The following is an 18,641-nucleotide window of genomic DNA, read 5'->3' as shown; positions in this document are numbered from 1 at the left end:
TAACTTCATGGCATAAAGTCATGGTCATGTGTGTCCCACACCAGCTAAGCTTATCAAAGTTTAGCTCATACATCCCTGGAGCAGGAAAACTAAACCCAACAACTAGAGTAACATTCAATTAAAAAAAAAAAAAAAAAAAAGGAAATGTTTTCTCAACCATCAAATACAAAAACTTCTACCAGCTGTTAAGGATTTACCATACTTCCGTTACAAGATTACATGCAACTTATTCCTTACCTGTGAAACTCAAGATCTCTATCAGCTGAGTAACAATAAGTCACTGAGCAACCTCAGTTTTTACTTACTGTGCACTGCTAATGTGGTCAGGATTGGCTACAGCAACCCTTCCCCAGCAATCCCACAAAGCTTTCCGGCAATACTTGGCCACCATTTCACACTCTACTGACCAAAGTCAGACACACCAAACCCATTCCCTTTCAAAGGTCTCTCACTCGTCCCCTACCTTGCCTGACGTACAGATGGTGTCCAGCCTGTTTTTCTTAATTTAGAGATTGGTATTTTTGCCTTTACTAGTATTAGTAAAATGGTGTTTCTCATCCACAACATTTCACATTTTTGATTTGTACGTCAGTTCAAACAGGACTTGATTTCTGTTTCCTGTCCCTTCAAACAGGTTATTCAGATCAGTGTAACTCTGAACGCCTCAGAGGCCTGCCTGAATTCCATCCTGTTCCACCCTCTATTCCTCACATCTCTTCCAGACTTACTGTTCCTGAAGACAATACAGGTGCTGCCCGTGACAGGACTAAAGTACCCACTTAAAGCATTTTTCAGGCAATCACAGAGAAACTCTAGTTACCTTCCTTCCACCTCAGTATTCAACAACTAGACAGCTCACCTACCTCTTCTCACCATCCCACATAAGACAGGCTTTCTCCTCTGTCCACAAATATTGATGGACCTGTGTGAGATACCATCACTCTGAATGTCTCAAGCCCCAAAGGGACAGTAAGTGATGTTACAGAAACATGGGAATACACCTACAGCTTCCACAATGCTGTCCACACCTTTGTGTTTGGTGCTACATCTGCATCGTAGCCCTAACCACACACATTCTGGGTAGCTAAGTTTTCAAATGCAAAAGGATTGTGCTATTTGCAAGAGCTAGGTAGGCTTATTACTGCTCTTTGCACTCATGGGAAAGAGAGGGTTGAAACATAAGGAAATGTGTTTTCAAGCAATACTAAGCAAAACTGCACAATGGGAGAAAGGTAAGCAGCAAGTAGGAGATTGCACTAATGACCTCAGCCTTTCCTAGTCATCCCTCACTGCCTTTTACCCGAAAATGGCACAAACCCCATGAAGATACTGTCCATGACTAGCTCACAGCCAACTGATGTTTGCGATATAGGTGCAAGACTCCAGCAAAGCAGCTGAGGGCACACGGGATCTGTATGACAGCAAAAATCGAAGAACTCTTATGGCTGTTCAAACACAACTAAGCATTTCAGTAAGAAGTCAAGCTACCAGGCCTAAAGATGGACCAGGTAGCTTGCCATGAGATACAGTTTGCCGTAAAGCTGCTTTTTTATTTCTTCTTGGAGAAAGAAAACCAAACCAAACCACTAACTCCCATATCATGTTTTCAAAACATGACTTGGACTGAGGATTACTTTCAGACTAAATTTGGCAAATGATGGTCACTTTTTTCAGACACTGAAGAACCAGTTTTTAAATTATTTACCAGCCACCAAAAAATTGACACTAGTCTGAAATGTTATGTTTTGTCTAAATTTGCTCTGTCTTTATGCAGCTCAGTAATTTGTTCCCACCTCTTAACCTTCCTATTAATTTACATTTTCTTAGGTATCTGTTCAATAAGTGCATTTTAAGAAAATATCTGGTAGTATAGAGATTTTGGAAGAGGCCAGTATTTTCAAAGTTTAGACAAAAACCCAGGTCTCCCAAGAGATCTGAAAAACAGATACGGTACACAGTAGAACATTTGGATGCCCTAATATACACCAGAAGCCTAAATGCTAGAAAAACTTTTTAAATTATCTGAGGCAATAATGGGTTTCAAGCTCTTCTGTAAAATCTGTGATGTATTAAACTTTCTGGATTGTCTCGAGTACTGCACACTAAAGCCTAAGCACTTCAAATTCCAAAAAAGCTGCAATTATTACAAAGCAAGGCTGCTTGAAAAAATGCGTATGCAGTAGGTTTAGAACCCAGAAGATAATGACACACTTCAAACTGCCTTTAAAGGTGAAAATAAGATACTTGAGAAGCTGCCACAACTTGTCAACTAGTCTGTAGGAAAAAAAAAAAAAAGGGAAATGCACCCATCAGTTTCAAATCCCTATACATACCACAGTGGCTACATCTCACTTCAGATTAATCTGAGTTTTAAACAGCAGTTGTAAATACATCATAAAAATCTGTTTTCATGTCACTACACTGAAATTCTTGAGCACCTATTTTATTCATATTTCAATAATAGACAGCTGATTCATGTTTCTCAAACTAAGCATTCCCATTTGTGTAATAACTATTGATGAGTTTGAGCAGTGACTATACATACAGTAGGTGATCACAAAACCAGGTATATTAAGAATATTCAATTTTATACCTTTTAAAATTTAAATCAAGAGTCACACTACAGCTCACTGCATTAGTGAGGAAGAAACGCTTACCACACTCAGCCTTTTCCTGTTTTGAACATAAAACATGGAAGATTTATCCAAAAATCAGCATTTCCTCATGACCGCATGTGGGAGGGGCACAAGAACAAACCTGTCCACACATCTGAACAGAGCTGTGGTTGGGGATAGGCAGAGCATGAGAGCAGTGTGGTTCATCTGGGAGGGGTTGTGGAGCACTGCAATCGAGGAAATGTCACCTGAAGCCTTTTTACATGCCAACTTTCAGGAGGTTAATAATGACAAGTTACCTTAACCAAAGATATTTTTATTGGGTTCAATATTCAGCCATCATTAGGTTAAGGTCTTTTAGAAAAGTAAACTGATAAGAATAAAAAAACCCCAACCTTATGAACAGCAATTGGTACATGAAGTTTAATTTTAAATAAATTTTATCAGGCTTGTGAAAACGTGCCAAAAGCCAAATTGTGTTACGAGTCTAAAATTACCAAACAAGATATGAACAAAATACTCCATTTTCAAAAAAAGCAAATATAGGTTTAATAGTCATCCAAAAATTGACATTAGTCTCTTAATATAAGGCAAAAATAGTAATTTTCTTTTATTTTTTAACCTACATTAAGTACAATCAGCAATAGTTGCCATATAGAATATGCATCATCGAGATCTAAAAGCAAGATCAGCAGAGAATGCTGACTCATGCATTTTAAGATCTTCTCAACATACTGACAATTCCATAGCAATCTCTGAAAACGTATCTGGGTTAAGGACTGGATTAATGCTGCAGAGTGATTTTGTTAAATGTGTGTATAATTTAATTCTCATGCGCCACAATCACATTGCCATGTTATAGCCATGTAGCACAAATAACATTTTTTTCAGATCTAAGGGTGTATCAATATACGTTAAACCATAGAAAATGGCATAAAAGACTCTATGCAATCTTTAAGGATCCGTCTTCAATATAATCCTATTTACATATTTTTATGAACTTATAATATGTAATAAGCCACTGAAGACATTTTTACAATATTTATTAGATTATGAATTTATAAATTCAAGGACTCAAGAGGCACATAGTTTAAAAGGCCAAGAACACCGAAACTAATGGAGTCACAGAAATCAGAATATTTATGGACATAACACCAGTAAAAAATAAAAATCACATCCAAACTAAAAGCAACACTTCTTAAGAGTCATCCTTCAAAGTCAGCATAATAAAAAGTTCTCATTTCCCTCAAAGAAAAATAATTCATCCCACCTACCAAGCTAGAAAAACCTATTTACAGTTGTACTTTGATCAGAAGTATCATTAAGTTGTGTAATACAGCCACTTCTACTCTGCCATTAGAATTTAACATTTCTTTTAAAGTATAGTTGTATTTACAAATGCATAAATATCGTAACTCTGATCTTCATTAAGATCTGAATGAAAACAGGTTGTTAAGTCACAATACAAACGTGTTAGTGGAAAAAGTAGCTGCATATTCAGTATCATTCTCAAAGAACAGGAAGCCAATACTTCTGATAAAGCTCACGTTCATCAACTAGACCAGGTCTTTGAGTTACGTTAATGAAGATTAAACCTCTTCTGTGTTAATTCTTTACATTGGTTTCTTCAGTCAACTTTCACCACACTGTATATTTTGGTTACAAACCAAAAGCATGCAAAGAATCCAATTGTCCCTAAAAAAGAAGAAAAAAAAAAGAAATTACACATTAGGAAAACTGACACAGAGCACATCAATTTCTATCTGTAGTTCATAAATCAGGACATATGTATATGCAATCTGCTATCTTTAGTCTTCAGTATCAGATAATGGAAAGTTACAGACAGTACTTCATCTTTATAGGCATCAACTACTACATGAAGTACCTAATTTTCACAATCATAGAGCTGATCACATGGAAGACTCATTTTAAGATGTTTCTGTGTTATTTATTTTCCTACATATTTGTTCTTTGTTGTTTCATTATTCCCGAGTCCAACTCCTTCACATTGCTCCACTTCACCTTTTTTCAGTGACTAGTCACACACACTTTGCCTGATCTGCTCAGCTGGTCAGAATATGGTTATTATATTTAATAAATGAATTAGATTGACAGCATCAAAAGGAGTTCCCATTTCTTAGTTATACTTTAAGGTCTTGGAAAATTAGAGCATTACCTTTATTTCCGCATAAATCAAGTTAATACAAATTTCGAACCGTAGCGTAGTGACTATGCAACTTGTACTTCCTATCGAAAACATGTGTTACATGCCTTAAAAATAAACACTTCTGAAATACTTAAGGCAGTCAAAAGATATAAGCAAACTTGAACTGAAATTTAAGGACGAAGACTGTTTCCCTGATAATTTATAATCCCTTTAGCTGAAGTAAAATAGCTGCATCCCTCCTCTTTGTGAAACTCCAACAGGAGTTTTTAACAAAAACATTCTTTTGAATGCAAAGTAGTTAATATAGTTGGGCTTTGTTAACCTACTGGATTACTTCAAAATGCAGCCTCAGTCAGAACAATAATGGACTAAACTGTAGCTCAGAACACCTATTACAGGAACCTTCATTTCCCACCAAAACTAGGACAGGAGAAAAGCTCCTGAAGATTATCTGATTTTTGCCTGAGTACCTCTTCTAAAATCATAACCTTAACTTACACAAGAGCCAAGTAAGTTCTTTAAAGAAAAAATATTGCCTTTGTTTTAGATCTGATAAGAGGCACAACAACAGCTGTGTGCTAACTCATTCACTATACAAGCTTGGAAGGAACCACAAATGACATCACGGTAATTTTTTTTTTTTCCTTCCCTTCACGCTTGCTAAACTACTGATGTTTAACTGACTCATTTACTATGATACGTAGTTGTGGTCCCAGCTGTGAATCAAAGATTTGTCATGTAGCTCCCGGTATTTTGCCTGCTGGGTCTGATCAATGACCTGGAATGCAGTACAGATGCAAGTGCCTGAAGCATGTGTTACACTGACATAGCAGCAGGGCACCGTCAAAACCCTTCCCGATACTGATGATTTTTAACAGATGAGTAAGCAGCAGCAGAATAGTTTTGATACAACAATTATGATTTTCTCTTTTTAGCTTCTTTACCATCCTGACACAGTAAGTCAGTTGCCTTTAGGAGCAGTTTTTGCTAAAATGCTAATATGCTTTTTTGTTTAAGAAACTGGAGAACTGCCTGTCCCTTTACCCTGCCTCTAACTTTTTCTGCAAAAACCTTATCTCAAAGCACTCCAGCAAATCTCAGAGAACTAAACATATCCAACTTTGAATGCATATCAATCTAAATGGACAAAATTATTCTTAAATCTTAAGAAATAGGACTATTCCCTCAAATTAAAGGGTAATTTGCACTTAATCTTGTGGGAAGTAGATAAAAAAATCATTATGCATACACTGTTTCAAAGTTCTGTTTGGTTAACTTCACATGTATTCTCCCCTAATTTCAGTATAGAAACTGAAAAATTCAAAAAACGAAAGCATACAAACTCTGAAAGCTTAGTTCAAGTTGCACAGCATAACTTACATCTCCACTGTCCCAATTACATACAAATGACTACCACAGAAAGCATCTCAAAGGGTCTTAGAGTAAACCACCTCTTCTTTCTGTGCTTGTGAACCTACCCTGAAAAGGACTCCCCTAATTTGCTGGCAGGGGCTGCACAGCCAACTGGTCAGTTGAAAGCGAACAAGTGAGCAAAGGAAAAGGGAGATGCACTGGACACATGATAATGCCTCTAGACCATGTCATGTGACATAACCGACTTGAAAGAATAAGGGCAAAAGATGGAAATTATATGGGTACCTTATGTGCTGAAAGGCAGCTAAGCCAAGTCTCAGCATAGAAAATTTACTGTACATCCCCTTTATCTTGAATGTGTGCACTCCAGAATTACTGCATGCATCCAAAGTAAACAGACTGAACAAAGGAGACAGGGCAAACACAATTCTGGTTTTGGCCAAAACTGTTTACTATTAAAGGCAGACATGCTGAGTATCTATTGGAAAAGCTAGTGAAACTAAATTAATTGATCTTACACTTATGTAAGGCCTAATTATTTTTTCATGCTACTTTAAGTTTGTACCGCATTTAAAATTGATCTACATACAGCAGTACACATTCATTTCTAGTTCAACAACCACGCATTCTTAAATTCTTTAGTCCAATAAGACTATTAGTAAACACAGATCACAAATAAAGGTTAAGAGAAAGGCAGGGCAAGAACTAAGATGGAGTGAGAAAGGGAGACACAATCTCTGATCTACACATTCAGAATGACTTGCTATCCAGAACACAAAATATAAATAAAAGTAGAGATGATGTGCAACTTACAAAACATCCGCATGCAATGCCAAAACACATCAGACTGACTTAAAAAGGATGGAAGATAAAACTAACCACTTTTGGAACACAGCTTGATCACTTTTCAAAGAGATTATATAATGTACTTAAGTCCCATTCCCTCGTTTTAATAGGCAATGACCCAAGAAACTCCTTGCAGGCTCCTGCTCCTGTTCATGATCATCCACATTCAGTCACAGTGCACAAACTGCTTCAATATTTCCTAAGCTGAAGTGGCAATGTCTTTGAAATTAATATTTGGTTACGCTTAAAATGAACACCATTCTCAAATGTCAGTTCTTTTCCCACTAGATTTTTTTTTTGTTCTCCTACATTAAGTGGAAATTAAAATTCTACTTATAGTGAGATCTGTATTAAAAGCTCTGATGACAGTCCATCTGTGTTTTAGCAGGCCTCAAAACACAGCCTTTATAGCTGTATAAATAAATCCATATCGAAGCCTGAGGAATCATTAAACTTCTTCATAAACTTGGAGCTTGAAATCATTTAAAGCATCAATCAGTTCAAATTACCTACTCAGTAGGGTAAAGTACACAAAGACTGATTACATTCTGCTGGAACAGAATTTAGTATTTTTAAGATTTGTTGGTGGTTGCTGCCTTCTTGCATGACAGTTTCAAAGGAGACTTCTTGCATCTTTCACTGCCATTCCTCCACTCCAAACAAAGGATAAGTGTGTCTGACTGAACATTCATTCCTTTTTAGCACTGAAGATGACAAAGGAAGATTTTGTCACCTCATCTCACTTACTGAAGAGGAAATTGAAGTGCAACACCTAAGACAGGTGCTTTTCCAAAAGCTCACAATAAAGATGACAAGGTTCTGACAAGACTGCATCAAAAAAATGGTTAAGAACTTCTGTCTGCTTCCCCTACCACTTCAGTGCAATTAGGAAAGAAGGTAAAGAAGTTCCAGAAGAGAGCAAATGAAAAAAAAGAAATTCCGTCAACTTTTACTCCTCTCTCTTCCTTCCTCCTATTCCACAAAAGCTGCATTTTTTTCCTTAATTGACACTGTAACGTTAGACTTGATTGTATATGATTTGAAGTGTGTTTCTCCAAAGACAACTAATATTAAATATGGAGTTTGTCACATGACAACACAGGAATGAAATCTGTAGAAGTATTTATCATGTTTAAAGGCATCATATTTGAAGATCCAATTATAGGCCACATCTCAATTTAGCAGTAGTTTTGCCTCATCCTCACTTAATCACTCTTAATCATCTCTGATCACTCTTTCACTAAAATTTGTGATCAGAGAGTTGCAAAATGCTACACAACTACCTGGGGGGAAAAAAAAAAAAAATCAAAGACTTATCCTGATACAGGATCATAAATTAATATATAAGTTTTCCCAAGTATTCTACTGTGCAAAGCTAAAGGTAGACTCAACATTTAAAATTAAGGTTCAATACACTTACCTGTGAAAAGGAAGAAGATCAAAACCATAATCATAGTATAACCGAAATATAAAATGGTGCTAGCTGTTCCTGTGATTTGCAGTTTAGAAAAAAAGTAATGTATTGCGTATATTAGGAAATAAACTGCAGTGAAACCGCTAGTGAGAAATGAACGCCACTGCCAGTGATAGTCCTAGAAGGGGTGGGGGGGGAAAAAAAAAGTATGAATAATATTCTATACACCTTTAATGCACTGACTCTATTACTGAATACAGAGCTACTTTTTCTATTATTACTTTACCAAAAAGTGAGTTTTTATGGTTTATATCTACAGGGAAAAAACCCATATATAATCACTACTGCGTTAACTACACCATTCACAATTAGAGATAAGAAACCTAAAGATCAATATAAAATAGGCAAAAAATCTAAAAACTCAAATAAGCCAGACCTACTATTGCCAGCCACAGAGAACCCACACCCCACCCCCGGCCCCCACAAGGTTGGGCATGTGCAAAATTGCACTTTGATTGAACAAAGTTAATGGATTAGTTTAGCATCTTCAGAAAACAGGGAGTTAAGGCTCTAAAGATGAGAAATCTGACTTAGTGGTACTCGGTGCAGGGTTTTAATATTTGTTACAAGTTTTGCCAAAAGTAGCCTGCTTCACTTTCTAAAGACATGATTTAAGCATATCTAGTAACGGTGTTTATGTTGAGTTATGGAATACTTACTTCCAATTACAAAAGCCTTAAAAATTTTTGGAAGCATCCTTAAAACAATATCAAGTATGAATACTGAAGAGTATTTCTTACCTCTGCACATAGATGGAAGTAGCAGAGCAATATTGTGGCCTCAGAACATGTAATAACCAAAATAATGAATACCAGAAACAGGAAGCCAAACATGTAATACATCTGGTGAGACCTATAAATGGGAGTTTAAAAAAAAAAAATTTAAAATGGACACTGTGCTAATATTATTTCTTCATAAGCAGTAATATCACCTTCACCTTAAGTATTCCCCCTCGTACTGAGGCACTGTCAGTTGTCTGGCCATACAACTGGGTAATTTGTTTTCTAATTGAAAAATAGGAGCCTTGGCAGCTCAGCCTGAAAACAGTGAGAAAGCAAGCCCAAAGCATGGCCCCGGTTGGGATTTTAGGGAAAGAACTGACTCTACATAATGAGTGAAATTACAGTTCCAGTGAAGTCAGTGTGAACTCTTCCACCGACTTCAGCAGAACTTGCATTTCACCTCACATTTCCATCAAAGGGGCAGAGCTGCAAAATAACAAGAAATGTCAAAAGCTGTTGCTGTCTACGTTGGGTAGAGGCACCTATTCAAGGTTCAGAAACAGTTTAACAAGATCCAATAAATAAATTGTGCCAGAAGGAAGACAGATCCCTCACAATAGATTAGTTTGTCAGTGTGCTATGAGCTCACATCAGAATTCACTTACACGGGACTAGTCTTTGGTGCTTTATTTTTTAAAACAATTACTCTCTGGTGCCTTTATAAAGATTTCACAAAATTTGTTCTTGTTTCCTTTTTCTCCCAAAAGTAGTAATACTTTTTTAGCTCAACAACAGCTACAACTACAAGAAAACCCTCAAGTCAATTTTAATATACTTAGTACTCTCAAGTTATATGTCATGTGTCAGCTTCAGAGCCACTTCCACATGAAGTCAGATGAGTAACATGAGAAAACTAGCTATTTGAATATTATAGGTCAGCTGTAAATTGCTAAGCATATGCCAGCCACTTCTGTATGCATCTCGACAAGCAAAACATGCACTGAATATCTTCTAAACCACAAAACGTTAAAGAGGTTAACACTGAAATTTTTGTTGAACCAGTAACCCTACATCACCAAAAAATCAGTCAAAGCATCTTGAAGAAAAACTTTCACAAAGAAATTACCACCTTTTATGACAGAGAAAATTCAAATAGATCGTGGTTAACTTACCAAATACTATTGAGAATAAAGAACAACTGTATAAAGATACATCCAAAAGGCAGAATCCCTCCCATGATGATGCCAGGTAATGGCTTTGTATAGAATGATTGCTCAGGAATCTGACGAGGAATTTGATTTGTGCGAACAGGGTGTTCAATAGCCTTTAAACAAAAATAAGAAATTGCTAAATAAATAACATGTCAAACTAAAGCACCACCTTTTTGCTTTCTTTTTGAAATGAGTGGTGGCAAAAGTCTGCTATTTGTTTTGAGCATGCACATACCCAGCTACCACTACTACTAGGCTACTAGCCTAGCTAGTAACATTTGCTAGGCAAACAAGCTAAAAGACAGCTCTTGTTGAAAACATAGCAACAGATATTTTGGACTTCCCTTTTTATGATTACCTATCTATGATCCGTTACAGAGCCTGACCTGATTTCTCTCTTTTCAGCTGGGGGCTAGTGGTGTGCAGACTCTTGCTTTCCCCTTCTAAAAATCCCTGTATGTTGTTTTTCAGGATTTACTCCAAGAATCACATTAGGGTCAACTTACAAACTGAGACAATTCAACCTGGCAATGAAATCTTAACTGAAGATGCATACACAGATCAGCATGGTGGGAGAAAAAAATTAAGGCAGATAAATGCATACTTCGCCATCTTTCCCCTTTTGTAAAGATTACATCAAAAGCATCAATAGATACTTGCTATGTACATGCTTTCTGATTTGATTTTAACGTATTTGTAACACCTGTCACATTGCCTTATAGTTTATCAAATCCTCCTTTCTTAAAGGAACTGTCTCTGTACAATGCAGGGGAGGTTGCTAGAATTTCAACCCGGTTATGAGAAAAAAACCACACTGAACTGTGGTTAAGAAAAACCAGATAACTACAATCAACTTTAAAAATGTCTTCTAAGATACTCAATATTCTCTGAAGGGTATTCCATGAGAGCTACAGGGAGCTGGAAATCTGGCTTCCTATACAGGAAAACCCACAAAAATATCTGAACTTACAGGTCTTTAAGTTTATGGGGCACAGTAAACGACTTCTTAAGCAAAAATGGAAGAACTCATTTCACTATTTAAGAAGGTTTGGTCACCAGTGTCACAAAGAGCCCTCTTATAAATAAGTAAAATTGGTCAGTTTAGGAGTAAATCTCAATTAATGTCTGCCAAGCAGTGATAACCATTTACAGAACACTTATGCAAAGAGATTTCACAAGATCTCTAGCAATTTGATCAGAAAATATCCTTCTAAAGACTCAGTGTAGAGGGCAGACAGAACAAAAAACATGGGGGAAACCCAGAAATGTGTAAGTTGCTTTCCCTTATGCTTGGCTCGATCAACTACATTTTTTAGTAATGGAAGAGATGCTAATGAAAATAAAATAATGCCCAAATCACTGCTTTATCTGGTGCAGGCACTCAATTAAATACAATGATAACCCTAATCATTATGGAGAATTATCACCACCAACAACCAACTGAATATCAAAGTCTTAGAATCCCAAGATCAGATATCCAATGCAGCTCTAAAGTAACCAAACAGGACTGGAGCTGACAATGCAACTAGCTTAGGTGCTACCTCAGTCACAGTCTATACAGTGAAAAAAATTTATGTGTGTATGCGTGTGTATATGTGTACACACACACTTACAAAACAATTTCTCAAAAACACTTACGTTTTTCTTAAAACCAAAATAGGCACCAATAAACGTCAGCGGTACAGATATGCAAAACCAGAGTGCCAAAATAGCAACCAAAGTACCAAACGGAATAGCCGCTGAAGAGCCTTCTCCCCAGAGAATGAGGTTCATGATAAAAAAATCTGCAAATACAATTCTGAAAAATACATAACACACTTAAAGCACAGAAATACTCCTTAATATTTAATAATGTTAACAAAACAATAGCACTGTATTAAGATTTTAGTGAAAAACTCTGTTGAAACGAAATGACACACACAAAATACCAAAATGAAGAGGTCAAACAAGCAATTCTTTGTTAATCTAGTGGGATTGAACTCCAGCAGGAGCTGACGTTCCAACTAAGCAATTTCAAATATATGCTTGTCTTAACTACACTTCAGGGTAAGACTGCTTGCTGTGATTAAGTAGAAAAATTTATCGCAGTGGTTATACAGTATATGACACTATATAAGACCAACTACAGTGTGGTTAGAGAAACAGCCTAGAGATTAAAAGAAAGCAATGAAAGAGTGTGCCTGTCTAAAACTTGCTACTATCATAATGCTCTTTCTTAATCAACCTTTTCATGTGGTACGAGTAAACAAATGCTCACTAAAAGAATATATCTAAGGATGATAGGCCATTAACATATTCATCTTTGTCAAAAGCGCTGTGATACTCTTGTAGCTTCTGGAATAAAGGGATGATGTAATAAGATTTACTTGGAAAGCTGAAACTTAAAAATTAGCTATGTATGTCAGAGAAGCGCAATTTAATTCTTTTAATCATGGTGATATTCTCAACTTACCCAGGACAAAGGAATGATGTCAGCAGGACGTTTGTTTTCCATTTCTCACCTCCAAATGCTATATTAAAACATTTGACAGTCATCAAAACATGCATTAAGCTCACAACTATTAATTTGCCAGTCCATTTACCTGCTATACTTAGCTTGCAAATACTCAAACAATGTGCTATCATGCCCAAGTTTAAAACAGCAAACTAAATCTTTAGTAATAAAACTGACCTCCCTCATCATATTGCTTAATCACAGAACTTCAAAGCAAAGCCTCAGACCAAGGTCAGGGAAAGTATCCCAACTAAATAAACTGGGTCTCTGACCACTTTATCTGTTAAAAGGAGGGAGCAGATGTGCAGTACTTTTAAGTCTTTAAAAAACAGTTTAAAACTGGAGTGATTAAGAAGTTTAAGCTTTTTAACATTTGACTGCAGGTTTCAGTAGGAAAAAAAAAATATAAATATGTGAAAAGCAAGCTTAACAGTTTTCTTGAAATAATTCTTGTCGAAGAATCTTACAAGAAAGTCAGGACTAACACGCTTACAGGAAGTATTGATACTCTCTTGAGCCTTAACAGCATTAAGCAGTGTTGATACCAAAAGACCAAATATAGCTTTATTAGTTTTATGAATTTGCACTACTCTGATAAAAATTACAAAAAAATTTTCAAATGAAAATACCCTGCTGGAATTCAGTGAAGCTGACAGTTTCATCTGAGCACTGCCATAATGACATGCTTCTTCACTTCAAGAGTCAGAAGTGATTATGATTAGAGCGATTTTAATTAAATTTCTATTTCTTCATAAAATCTTGGTAGAACGTGGCACTGGTTATTAAGATTAACCATTTAATTTCAACTCAGGTTTTACTTTTTAAATGCAATGCTGAAAAAAACTCCGACTTTTAAAACTGGATATCCAGTTCAGCTGCATTATGGTTTATGTCTCACATTACTTTATTTGTATTCTATAAGGAGAAACATTCATGTTTACATGCTCTATAGAGGGTATGGACCGCCTTATGTTATAACAAGAATATCTCTGGATCAGTCACTCACTGTCTTAGTAGTTAAACACAACATTCAAGTATCAACTAAGTGATTCCCACTAAGTATAACATGAAATGTAATTATTATTAGCTACATGTCCACCAAAGATACTGGATTCAATTTACCATCAATAGACTTCAAAATATCCTTCAAAACACATAATATACAGCATGATATAAACAATAATTCTGTCCTCAGTTATGCTCTTAGTCCAAAAGACTCCTTCCATTTAAGTCTCACTGGTTTGAAGATAAGGACAAGGAATAGTTCACTATCACATCACTACCATTGTGGAAAAACTCCCTACAAAATACAACCCCAGTGGTTCTCCCCCATGAAAATTACAGAAACAGATAGAAGAAAGAACTCCAATGTCTACTGCCAGGTTGAAGTTCAGAAACAAACTCCTCTAGCCCCATATGTTCAGAACTAAAATAGTCCAGAAGATCCAGCTCACTCAGTCATAAAGAGTCTTGTACGTTGAGTAATGTAATTAAAGCAAGCTGTATGTGGAATGGCATGCTTCACCTTAAAATGAACCAGAGGGTACAGGGGCAAACCATTAAAGGTTGGTAGGTAGGCCTTGAAATAATAGCTAGCTGGGATCAGTTAAGGAAAACAGTATCAACTAACTACTGTCAGGTGCCCAAACACCACTGGGTTGATTTCTACAACTACAGAACACCTAGTAATTCTTCTCCCTATGCCCTTGCCACAGGCTGATAAGCACCATTCTCCCAAAGACCTAGGAACTAGCTAAAAAGAGGCGATAGAGTTCATGATTTGGGGGGGGAGGTACCAAGCAACATTGATGGCTAAAACTAAATGCAATTAACACCCCCACCTCCAACTGTAGCAAACAGAAGTACAAAACTGTCTGATGTAATGAACTTAGTATTAGTAAAATGGAATTTGCTTTCCTATTCCATAAATACATAGTAGCAAGAACAATTCAGGGTCTTTAGGCATGATCACATCAAAACCAATATAACCATGTCAGTATTCTGTATGTGTTTTCTGTTGTAATAGTAAGTACATCTCTCCATTTTGCATTTTGCCCTGAGGGAAACTACAAACAGTACCAGAAAATAAAAATCAGTTCTGTGATAATGAACTTAAGCCCTGTCATTTTAAATAACTTTTACTCACATTTGTAGAATCTGGCAGCAACATAACCAGCTGGAGTTCCAAGCAGTACCCACAGAACTACAGCACAGGTCATTAGAGCTCCCCGGTTAGCAGGTGACAAAAATCCCAGACAAGCAAAAACTATGAAGCAGAGATACACAATTTTGGAAAATAATTATACATTTGACTTAAAGCCAGTACATAAGTTATCTTAACACCTGTGTATACTAAGTTGCATGTCTACTATATCAGCTCAGCTGTTTCTAATCTTACTTAAGAAATTTCTAGACAAAAACTATACTGCTATTTTTGCTACTACCTTGCAATTAGCAGTAAAAGATCATCTGTACTCAACTAACTCCTCCCTACTTTATTACTTACACAGGGTAACAAATGTCATTATTAAGATCTGCGTGCCAGAGCCTAGAAAAACAGACAACAGCATTCCTTTTCTTGGTGGCCTGAAAATATCACCATGAACCAGTTTCCAGCCAAATTCTTCTTGAGCATCTTCCTGTAAAGGAAAATACACCTATTTTAATACCATAAATTGCCATTTAAATAGCCTGTTACAGAAATACTTTTAGCTGAAAAAATTACATTCCAAATAAATTTTAGGAGGTACATTTCAGACTTACAGTGGAATCCATCTGATTGTATCTTGCAATGTCTTTATGCAGTGTCCTCAACATAATCATAGCTACCATTCCAGACAGAAAGAGGACAATCACCAAGGAATTCATAATACTGAATTTAAAAATAAAAATAAATTTAAAAAATCATCATTCAAATTGCAATGTAAACAATTCAGTACAGTACACTTGAAGAGAAACTTTCTTCTCACCTAAACCATTGTATATGAGTGTGAGGCATGGATTCCAAAATATAATCCCATCTTGATGCCCACCTTATACTTTTTTCTTCCTGAAAGAGTAAACACATCAGTTTCAGATAAAGTCAGTATCCAACTTAAATTTACAAGTTTATGTTCATGCAAACCAATCTTAAACCTCATGACAAATTGAAAATTTAATTTTGCATGCCTTAAAGGAAATAGTTTAACTAACTACCTAAAACAAACCTAAGATTTGACCATAGAATGCAAACCAAAATATTTTCTGAATAGTGTTGAACACCCATGTCTTCTTAGGGCATAAAGGCATATCAAATTAATTTAACTGTGCTTTCTCCTTTCAAGAATTACATTAATTAATCTGGAATTCAAACGACAAGCAGAATAACAAAGAATATGCATTTTTTAGCATAAGTCCACACCACAGACACTGAGAAACTAAGCTTTGCTATATAGTCTCTAGCATAATGTTCCACTTTTTAAATAGTGCTCTCTCCAAATTATCCTTTGCTTTGATACAACCTTGTTTCAGTACCAACTACCAATCCAATTACATTCAGCTTATACTGCAAGACAGGTGGGGAGACAATATGACAAAACTTACATTGTTAGTAGAAGGCAACAAATTATTCCTTCATGCATTTCAGCTGATTATACTTATTCAGACTGAACATTTATTGATCAGAAACACTTCAAAAAGAGCATTTCTTTGTTTATTTTGCAGAGTAAATATGAAAAAAGGAATAAACAGTGCTGATCAACCTGAAGATTGCTATTAAACAAACCATAAACACTAGTATCAATTAATAAAAATGGCTAGATATTTTTCTGACAGGATGTTATTTTAGTAATTTATAACATGCAAGAGCAAGAGTACTTTCCAGTAAAGCCAGTTTTTGAAAATATTAAAAACCAGTGGATTAAAATATTTAGCCAAGATCAAATATCTAGTTCACCGAGGTAATAAAACTAGGTCTCAATGCAAGCAAAAAACAGTATCAACGATTCTAGAACAGAATCGCATTCTTCCCCATATCTACACTGCCTTTTTTCTGCCTTCCTGAGATGACCTGATCTGCCAACCCGATGGAATTTCAAAAAACAACCTCCAAGTGATGTAACACTGTGCACAGGACAGTAACACACGCAGCTGGGCATGTAATTTTTTTTAAAGATAAACAACATAACAGCATGAAGCTAAGGTCATTCTTAAATACTAACTTCTCACAGGCTTCCAGAAATACTTGCTTTTCAGTATACAAATTAATTTCAGCATCGTAACTGATACAATTTCTCAAAACGTAATTATTAATAATACATAATATAACCCCTTCTGAATATTTTTCTTATACTATTTTTTGTATTTTGAACTCTATCATGTAATCCAGTACATTACTGGAGTAAAGAACAATCATGGTAATTCTTCAAACACTGCTATAACAGCTTTAAGAGATCAAAGGCGTTCATGCCTGAGACAGCGTGGTGATATAATGATAAGACCAGTGTTTTACTGCATACTTCTTATGACAGTTGTAGTGGATCCCACACCCCAACACAATGCTACCCTCCAACTACATTTAAAGATCAATGTCTAATCTGCTTTTCACCACAGTTGAACTGAATCCTACAGCAGGCTATACATCTAGAATTAAGATAGATATATGAACAGCCTTGATATGACAATGGCTTATCATTTTGAAAGATACCACTGGCCTTGCAATCAGAACCAGAAAAAGGTTAGACAAAATTTTAAAAATAGCAATAGCACAATTTTTATCTATTAATTGCCAAGATTCTGATTAAAGTCCATAATGAAAAAAAAAGAAGGTGTAGACTCCTTCATATCCAGAAGAATCACAGAATTGTTGAGGTTGAAAATACGAACTGCTGTGCATGAGCTATCCCTTCAATACATACACAGAGAGTCAAGAAATACAGTTACTTATAATCTGCACTCTTTTTAGCAAGTCACTTGCATTTTGAGGTCTTAGACTAATAGGGAAACAGTTTGGGAAAGAGTGGGAAAGAGTTTGTCCAGCAAACTCCATTAAAAAAAAAATTCTCTTGCTTGTGACCAGAATGAGACATTCAAGTACCACTGCTCCCTACAGTTGCATGATATACTGCTCTTCTGTCTTTAAATAGAGAGTAGTGGAACAAAGAATACCAGCTTCCTACTCTTTTGTAAACTTCCATGGGAAGACGACCTTGAAGAAAAGAAAGCTTTTGCAGTAGGAGAGCAGAAAATGGTCAGCTTCAACCTACCTACAGCACTAATTTGATAAAACACACAATTTCTCAGACTTAGAGCTTGGATTGAAAAATAATCTACCAGACAACCTAGGTAAACATGGGAAGTGTGATTCTTTAAAAAAACACATATGCATTTCACATTCAGTGTGAGTGGGGTGGTATGCAAAATTGTAAAGCATGTGGTTAAATCCCAAGCCATCTCTGACATTCCAGCTCAAATAAAAAGTTTTAAAACCACAAATTTACTATTCTGAGATAATTTTAGATGTCCATCTTTATAATTCAGAGTATTAATGCATGATTTCAAGAGGTAACTACCACAGAAAGCTTTGTACTTACTTGAAAAGAAACTGAGTATGTGTAAGCAATTTTGACTTCTCCATTAGCCTTATTACTTATATCCATAGGTACTCCTGAGCAATCAGGGTTGTCTGGATGAGTATGCTTGTAACTGCAGGAAGAAAAAACACAGAATGAAAGCTGCTTCACTGACAACATTCTTAAGAA

The 18,641-nt window shown here is 35.9% G+C and overlaps 1 protein-coding gene across 1 annotated transcript in view; it reads right to left on the bottom strand.

The window, feature by feature from the left end:
* Positions 1-3,016: 3,016 nt before the first annotated feature.
* TM9SF2 (transmembrane 9 superfamily member 2) overlaps positions 3,017-18,641 on the bottom strand; it is a 31,408-nt gene continuing 15,783 nt past the window's right edge. The window contains exons 7-17 of the mRNA XM_059835690.1: positions 18,474-18,585; positions 15,873-15,952; positions 15,667-15,775; positions 15,410-15,542; positions 15,050-15,169; positions 12,862-12,919; positions 12,048-12,207; positions 10,371-10,522; positions 9,217-9,328; positions 8,423-8,594; positions 3,017-4,310 (exon numbers count right to left, since the gene is read on the bottom strand). Coding sequence (XP_059691673.1) covers positions 4,243-4,310; positions 8,423-8,594; positions 9,217-9,328; positions 10,371-10,522; positions 12,048-12,207; positions 12,862-12,919; positions 15,050-15,169; positions 15,410-15,542; positions 15,667-15,775; positions 15,873-15,952; positions 18,474-18,585 — 1,276 coding nt within the window. The 3' untranslated portion in view covers positions 3,017-4,242. The remainder of the gene's footprint in view (positions 4,311-8,422; positions 8,595-9,216; positions 9,329-10,370; positions 10,523-12,047; positions 12,208-12,861; positions 12,920-15,049; positions 15,170-15,409; positions 15,543-15,666; positions 15,776-15,872; positions 15,953-18,473; positions 18,586-18,641) is intronic.

This window comes from Gavia stellata, chromosome 1 (genome assembly GCF_030936135.1).
Source record: "Gavia stellata isolate bGavSte3 chromosome 1, bGavSte3.hap2, whole genome shotgun sequence".
Lineage (NCBI taxonomy): Eukaryota > Metazoa > Chordata > Aves > Gaviiformes > Gaviidae > Gavia > Gavia stellata.
The sequence above is the reverse complement of the archived record's forward strand: the minus strand, read 5'-3'. Positions and strand labels throughout refer to the sequence as shown.